Source organism: Salmo salar, chromosome ssa11 (genome assembly GCF_905237065.1).
Source record: "Salmo salar chromosome ssa11, Ssal_v3.1, whole genome shotgun sequence".
In the NCBI taxonomy this organism is placed as follows: Eukaryota; Metazoa; Chordata; class Actinopteri; order Salmoniformes; family Salmonidae; genus Salmo; species Salmo salar.
The window spans coordinates 61,292,637-61,300,977 of record NC_059452.1 but is presented as its reverse complement, the minus strand read 5'-3'; the positions used below and the strand labels follow the sequence as shown (position 1 = coordinate 61,300,977).

The 8,341-nt window shown below is 42.1% G+C and overlaps 1 protein-coding gene across 1 annotated transcript in view; it reads left to right on the top strand.

Annotated features, from left to right (window-relative positions):
* Positions 1–864: 864 nt before the first annotated feature.
* LOC106562829 (ral guanine nucleotide dissociation stimulator) overlaps positions 865–8,341 on the top strand; it is a 131,406-nt gene continuing 123,929 nt past the window's right edge. The window contains exon 1 of the mRNA XM_014127855.2: positions 865–2,466. Coding sequence (XP_013983330.1) covers positions 2,446–2,466 — 21 coding nt within the window. The 5' untranslated portion in view covers positions 865–2,445. The remainder of the gene's footprint in view (positions 2,467–8,341) is intronic.

The window sequence follows — 8,341 nt, the reverse complement described above, 5'->3', positions numbered from 1 at the left end:
AGCCTTCTTGGATGGGCACTTCTAATGTAACTCTATGGCAGCACCCATGGGGCTCGAATTTTCAAAATCTTCCCTTAGACTTGGCTGTGAGGTAGTGTCCCCATGAATGACAGAATACTGAGCCAATCACGGTGCAACGCTCTGTATTTTCTGCTGGCTTGCCCCACCACCACAGAAGCACTGAGCTAGGCTGAAACACCTGCATTTTGGAGCTGCCTTACTCAAGAAAACAAAAAAGAGGCAGCTTTATTAACTCAATTATATATATTTTTACATTGTTTGCAAACTGATATGCGACAGGTATTAGTGCCTAAATAACATGCAAAACAGGCCAGGCCAAAAATATGGGGCTCAAAACAGGTGCCCTGAATGACGGGTGCCACTGATCTAGTCTAATGATGTACATCTGAGGACGTGTATCAATGGTAGTAATGCCGTGTGAGCTGAAAGTGAAATTAGGCTAGTCTTTCGACCTTTGCTACACTGCCCAGCGTGCCCATTCCAGAGCCTACCCGTCTCATGCACGAGCTAACAGCTCTAAAGAGAGGAATACCAAAATGTCTCATTTCCATCAAATGAATTAGTTATTTTGACTATGCTTCAATGTTTGGCTCAGTGTGGTATTTTACTAAATAGGCTACATTGGATGACAATACAATTCCCAGTCTAGCCTATCAAGGCCTTATAATCACTAGGCTATGTGATCCCATTTGTTTTTTATACCGCCTTTGAGCTTTTGGTGACAGCTACAGTAGACTAAACCAGGCACCCAATATAGATTATATTCATGTCTGTAATGTAGCAATTTCTGATTGAGTTTAACTCTGCCCTGGCTGGCTGCGCACGCAGAATTCAACCAGAGCGCGTCGTGTGGTCTGGCAGTATTTGCTCTGTTCTTCATCTCCTCCGTAATCCGCTGGTGAGAGCGATTGACTATGGTTTCTGCCCCAAGGAACAACACATCTTTGAGAATGAATGGATTATATGCCGGCTTCGGGGTCAGAAATGACCATCCACTCGCGGAGGTGCGCGCTGTAGGTTCAGGTTCAGGGTACGCTGCGAAATTGATGTAGGCTAAAGCTTAAACCATTGGCATCCCAGCTTCGTCAATAACAGTTCGTGGGTACCGAACCATTCCAATTTAATTTTCTACCATAGTGCATTGAGGATATAAATTATTTTTGTCGTTTATTTTGACATTTCCCCCCTTCTCGTTGCGCATTTAAATGGGTCGGCTGAGACAGGATTCGCGTCATGCTATTTATGGAATTTGTATTTTCTTCTCCACGTAAAGACCAACAACTCAGAGGCATATGAAAGAGATGTGACACGGATTCCACACATCTAAGGAGGGGCTGCTCAGAGAAGAATATGAAAAAGCAAGACATTGGAGAGACCATCCATTTTGTGTCTGGAGAAGATTTTGAGGAAGGGGACACTGGGATAGGCATAATTATAGAAACAGGAGGAGCACCCAGCTGTGAAAAGACATGTTGGGCCTATTAATTGTATGATTACAATAACTAGGCCTATATGATAATGGCTGGATCATATCCAATAAAACATCATTACATTTGATTCCATCTTGTCGGGAAAAATACAATAGGAAAAGATGTCCCAGATATCGTGATGACCCTTTCATCCACCAGTGCCTTCAACATCATGTTATAATGTGGAGTGGCTGCGGGAGAATATAAACTGAATTGTACATAAATATCGCCGATTTGTAGGCCTATGGAATTTTTTCATAGACTAGGCCTATTTCATAATGTAACCACTTCCTTTTACATATTTATTTCAAGGCAAACGTTGAATTAGTGTCTGTTTGGGGGCGTATCCATTCCAAGTTTCAAATGAAATGAATATCGACATTGGAATTTGACATTTAAAGGGAGCAACCTCGATATAATTGAGACTAATGTTTCAATCCAAGGAAACATCCCATGGCACACAGAAAATAAGTAGGTCTATAGCTGTCATATGAACATATGGCCTCTCCATGCTCAAGTGAATGATGGTCTTTATTCTCAATGTTATTTTTTCACCCTCCACTAATTTCTGGATTGAAAATGTATTACCCCGAATGGAAACCATATGTGGCCCACTTGATTTTTTTTTCTCCTCCCCATTGCTGAACATGTTTTTCAAACGCAGACAATAGTCTTACTGTCAAGTGCGATAAGCTTTTTTGATGCTTATAGTCAGATTTTTTGTGAGTGACATTAACAGAGGTGGAATTGATGACACATACCTGGACACCGCTGTTGTACTCCGAGGATATTGCACGGTACAAGCCAGGAGCACTACCAGAGTCACTGGAAATTCGACACAATTCAAGTGCAAGTTCAAGTTTTTGGTTGTTTCGCTCAAAATGTGGCAAGTTGTATTGTAGGAGTGCCTCACGACAGAAAAAGAACAAGAAAGGGATATGAATCCGAGAAGGTGATGATGATGCTGGATACACAGGTAACAAAATAATTATAGTTTGCATGAAGTTATTGATGACAAAGGTGATTGTGTTTTCATCTGTAGATCTAGGCTACCTGGACAGACATTAAAGAGAAAATAACATTTGTCACCAAAACACATCAATGTGTGGTCCGATTTGCTATTTAATCACTATTTATTTACTATATCACGGTGAATGCAAAAACAGCATTCAGAGTACAAATGAATATAAACAACCTGGATGTAGTTGCTAGAATGTTTTGGAATAGATTATCATAATAATTCACTATTCAAATAACTGCCCCAGGCAGGGGGATGATCTTTGTATGGTCTTTACAAAAGAGATTAGGGCCTGTAACAAGGCAGATTATGGCCAGTCATGGCCAGCATGGGGGATATCACAAAACTACGATTCCTAAAAGATGTGTCCAGAGATTTGGTCAACTCCGTCAGGGTCAGCTATACCATAAGGACCACTTGTTCATGTCCTTATTGCATGTAGTGCAACAAGACCAGGGGTTGGAACCAAAAGATAATTTTCACTGGAAAGCAACTTTCACTGGAGACTGGGGCGCATGTACCCCCCCAAGTTTTATCATTGCAATATGATACAAAGAGCGGGTGAAGACTTTACAGTGAAATGCTTACTTACAAGCCCTTAACCAACAGTGGTTTAAGAAGTGTTAAGTAAAAAATTGAAAATAAAAGTAACAAATAATTCAACAGCAGCAGTAAAATAACAATAGCGAGGCTATATACAGGGGGTACCGGTACAGAGTCAGTGTGCGGTAAATGAGGTAATATGTACATGTAGGTAGAGTTAAAGTGACTATGCATAGATAATAAACAGAGAGTAGCAGAAGTAAAAAAGAAGGGTCTGGGTAGGCCTTTGATTAGCTAGCTGTTCAGGAATCTTATGGCTTGGGGGTAAAAGCTGTTAAGAAGCATTTTGGACCTTGACTTGATGCTCCGGTACCGCTTGCCGTGCGGTAGCAGAGAAAACATTCTATGACTAGGGTGGCTGGAGTCTTTGACAATTTTCAGACACCGCCTGGTATAGAGGTCCTGGATGTCAGGAAGCTTGGCCCCAGTGATATACTGGGCCGTTCGCACTACCCTCTGTAGCGCCTTCCGGTCAGTTGCCATACCAGGAAGTGTTGCAACCAGTCAGGATGCTCTCGATGGTGCCGCTGTAGAACCTTTTGAGGATCTGAGGACCCATGACAAATCTTTTCAGTCTCCTGAGGGGGAATAGGTTTTGTCGTGCCCTCTTCACGACTGTCTTGGTGTGTTTGGACCATGTTAGTTTGTTGGTGATGTGGACACCAAGGAACTTGAAGCTCTCAACCTACTCCACTACATCCCTGTCGATAAGAATGGGGGCATGCTCGGTCCTCCTTTTCCTGTAGTCCACAATCATCTCCTTTGTCTTGATCACATTGAGGGAGAGGTTGTTGTCCTGGTACCACACGGCCAGGTGTCTGACCTCCTCTCTATATGCTGTCTCATCGTTGTCGGTGATCAGGCATACCACTGTTATGTCATCAGCAAACTTGATGATGGTGTTGGAGTCGTGCCTGGCCATGCAGTCATGATTGAACAGGGAGTACAGGAGGGACCTGAGCACGCACCCCTGAGGGGCCCCCATGTTGAGGATCAGCATGGCAGATGTGTTGTTACCTACTCTTACCATCTGTGGGCAGCCCGTCAGGAAGTCCAGGATCCAGTTGCAGAGGGAGGTGTTTAGTCCCATGGTCCTTAGCTTAGTGATTAGCTTTGAGGGCACTATGGTGTTGAACGCTGAGCTGTAGTCAATGGCATTCTCACGTAGGTGTTCCTTTTGTCCAGGTGGGAAAGGGCAGTGTGGAGTGCAATAGAGATTGCAAATTGGAGTGGGTCTAGGGTTTCTTGGATAATGGTGTTGATGTGAGCCATGACCAGCCTTTCAAAGCACTTCATGGCTACAGACGTGAGTGCTACGGGTCAGTAGTCATTTACCTTAGTGTTCTTGGGCACAGGGACTATGGTGGTCTGCTTGAAACATGTTGGTATTAGTAAGTTAATATAAGTATTATAAGTTAACTGCCACTTGATTCTCCACCCATGTATGCAGCCTACTCTATTTCAATGAGACCACACATACTAGGCAAGCCTGAACTCTCATGCCCAACTAGGAGAGGTAGGCTACTGAAGTTGAAGCAGCAAAGTGTGTGAATAATGCGAAAAAATATGTGCTTTTAATTCAATAGGTAGGTTTACGCATACAAATCAGAAAGAGGACCGTTTCAAAATAATCTGTGCGACAACAAAAAGATTTTAATCCCAAAATTGTCGGTCCGCAGCATGAAAAATGCCAACCGAGCCGCAATGATCTCTGTCGGGACCCGCAGGTCTTGCAGGTGTCCTGCAGGAATGCAGCCCTCTAGTTCAGTCAGTACATAACACTGCTCTCATCATGTCTTAGCAGGATCAGATGGTGACAGGGGTTCCAGCAAGGTCAGACAGCCAGGGAAGACCAGTCTACAGAGCTCAGGTGAATTTTGCTGTATATTAACAATATCAGTGAATGATACGAAGTTCTATCTTGAATTGATGGGTAGACCTACAGTAGCTACAGGACAGCAGCTTAAAGCTACAGTCTGGGATCTGGGAATAATGGTCATTTCAATTATTCAACCACTGATTATATTTTTGGATAAAATAATGTATTCATGTACACCAAGGTAATTCTTTGTCGTGACTCATTTTAGGAGGATTAGGAAGTGTAAAACACAAAAGGAGACATATTTGCATATGTTATTGTCTTGTGAACGCTGGCTGAATTCTGGTAAAGAATATGTTCTTTTATCTCAGCATGTCTACAGATTCTCCCATCTCACTGTTTTTGTTTGCTTGGAAATGTTGATACTGGAGACTGTTATCTGAAGAAAATGTGTAACCAAGCATTTATAGCGGCTAAGAAATGCATTGCCATTAATTGGAAGGTTGGTTATCCTTCCAAGAATGTCAAGTTATGTATCACTGTGTATACTGGGCGACTTTCATAAAGTCTGGATGCCTTACATGCAATACAGTACGACTAAAGGAGTCTGTATTGAAAACATGTCTATGTCAGGGGAGATACCTATTTAGGCAATCCCTAGCTGCTGGGCTGCTCAGTCCTGGCCCTGGGGGTTGTCACTCTGGCATTGACCTAACACACCCAAAACCAATATATTAATGTTTCACTAAGATCCTAAAGCTGAGTGTTGTGTATTGGATTGGGGCTGTGCAGGGTGGTGGACTCCTAGGGACAGGACAGGGTGACCCGGCTATATTGTGTGCAAGTAAAAAGAGCTCTACAGTACTATTAGGCCTATGAGATTAATTATATGGAGGATTTGCTGTTTCTGTGTGTTAATGTATATTTGAGGTGTATGTCTTTCTTGTTGTTGTTTACAAATCTTTCCCTTGGGGAAAAATAAAAATAAAGGTGTGAACTGGGAAGGAAATTGTGTTGGGAGAGAGTTGAGTTATTGACTAGACTGGTGGGGGTCGGGCGTGCAGGCGGCTCGGGCTGACTGGTCGGTCTGGCTGAAATTTTTGATAGATGATGTCTTAATAAAGACAATCAAAAGTCTTTGTATTTTTCCAAGAGTTGTTCATTTCTTAGGCTATTGATTAAAGGTGCAACTCAAAATGTATTATTTAAATCCCTTTATCTAGTTCAGTCTTATTAATCAAATCAATTCAAATGTATTTATAAAGCCCTTCTTACATCAGCTGATATCTCAAAGTGCTGTACAGAAACCCAGCCTAAAACCCCAAACAGCAAGCAATGCAGGTGTAGAAGCACGATGTCTAGGAAAAACTCCCTAGAAAGGCCAGAACCTAGGAAGAAACCTAGAGAGGAACCAGGCTATGAGGGGTGGCCAGTCCTCTTCTGGCTGTGCCGGGTGGCGATTATAACAGTACATGGCCAAGATGTTCAAATGTTCATAGATGACCAGCAGGGTCAAATAATAATAATCACAGTGGTTGTCGAGGGTGCAACAGGTCAGCACCTCAGGAGTAAATGTCAGTTGGCTTTTCATAGCCGATCATTCAGAGTATCTCTACCGCGCCTGCTGTCTAATCACTTAAACATATTTAATAAGGATCTCTTACCTAGCTTGATGACTGTGGTCAAGTAGAGATGGCATATTGAATTGTGTAAAAATGCAATAAATTAGCTTTAGATGCCCTTTAGAGGACCCCCAGATCCCCCACCAGGTATGTCCCCCTCACTTCTAAAACCAAAATGAAGTTCTGAATAAATATAGTGCATTTGGAAAGTGTTCAGACCCTTTTACTTTTCCACATTTTATTATGTTACAGCCTTATTCTAAAAGTGATAAAAAGAAAATATATATTTCCTCATCAATCTACACACAATACCAAAGAGCGAAAAAGTGAAAACAGGTTTTTAGAATTTTTTGCAAATTATATAAAAATAAATAAATAATAATATTTACATAAGTATTCAGACCCTTTGAAATGAGACAAAAACTGAGCTCAGGTGCATCCTATTATCATTGATCATCCTTGAGATGTTTCTACAACTTGATTAGAGTCCACCTGTGGTAAATATAATTGATTGGACATGATTTGGAAAGGCACACAGTTGACACTGCATGTCAGAGCGAAAACCAAGCCATGAGGTCAAAGGAATTGTCTGAGACAGGATTGTGTCGAGGCACAGATCTGGGGAAGGGTACCAAAAAGCATTGATGATTCCCAAGAACACAGTGGCCTCCATCATTCTTAAATGGAGCCTCTGTTTGTTGCATGTGTTTGAGGACCGAAGGGGTGAGCACTGAGGGGCTGTGGGGGACAGTCGTTGTTTGTTGATTTGTTGGTTGGTTTGTTCGACTCTGGTGGTTACAGAAGGAGTGGCTGGTTGTGCTGTTCCCCTGGGCCTTGCCTCTACTGCAGAGTTCTCCAACTCCAGTCCTGACGGGCTATTGCCAGTCCTGGAGAGCTACTACCACACCAGTTTGACCAGTTTGGTGATATGCAACTGTAACAACATGTACCTACAATGTAGTTGCACTACTAACCTATGTTAGTCTTGGTCTTGGTCCATAATATAAAGTAAAATCCATATATCCATCTCTTCATAAGACATTTTGTTCCTGTGAGATTGTCAGCATATTAAACATTTTTTGTTACTGCCGGTAGAAGACTTTGGACTAATTGAACTCTCCCAGGTCTCACTCACTCGCTCCCTCTCTCTCTGTTTCGCCTAGTTACAGTGTATCCCTCCTTTGACTTATTTACTATTTTTTATTAAACATTCATCTGATTACTTTGGAGATCCTCAAATGCATTTTTCTCCGAGCTTCCTTTCACTTTTATCTGCAAGACTTGTAGTTTATAGCCACAAGACATTAGCGGGTGCTGCACTGTGACATTGTATATAGCCACATATTGAGGCCTCAGTCAGTATGGTCAAGTGCATGTGTCTCCATAGCTAGACCCTTAACTTCAGCTTGTGGTGCTAATGCTAGGCTAACCTAGTGTGGGAACTGGGAAGCAATTTCAGTTTAGGTCTCTTTCTCTGGCAGTCTGAATCAGAGTGAATGGGCTGGAGAGAGTTGGAGTTGTGAAGTTTTACTGGGCTTGAGCCAGGTCAATAAATAATAGACAAGAGAGTAGAGAGACAGATGCCGGGTTGGAATGTATCCGGGAGAGATCGATAGACAGGCACTTTATACATTTTTGAAAACTTTATGTCCTCGATTAGCTACACTTCCAATCTCTGTTTCTCACTGTTCTTTTGGTCTTTCAAGCCACACTCTGCAAGTCTCCTGTGACAACAAAAACATAAATGCAGTAATACTGTAGGTCCTTCGTTTTTTTAATTTGATACAAT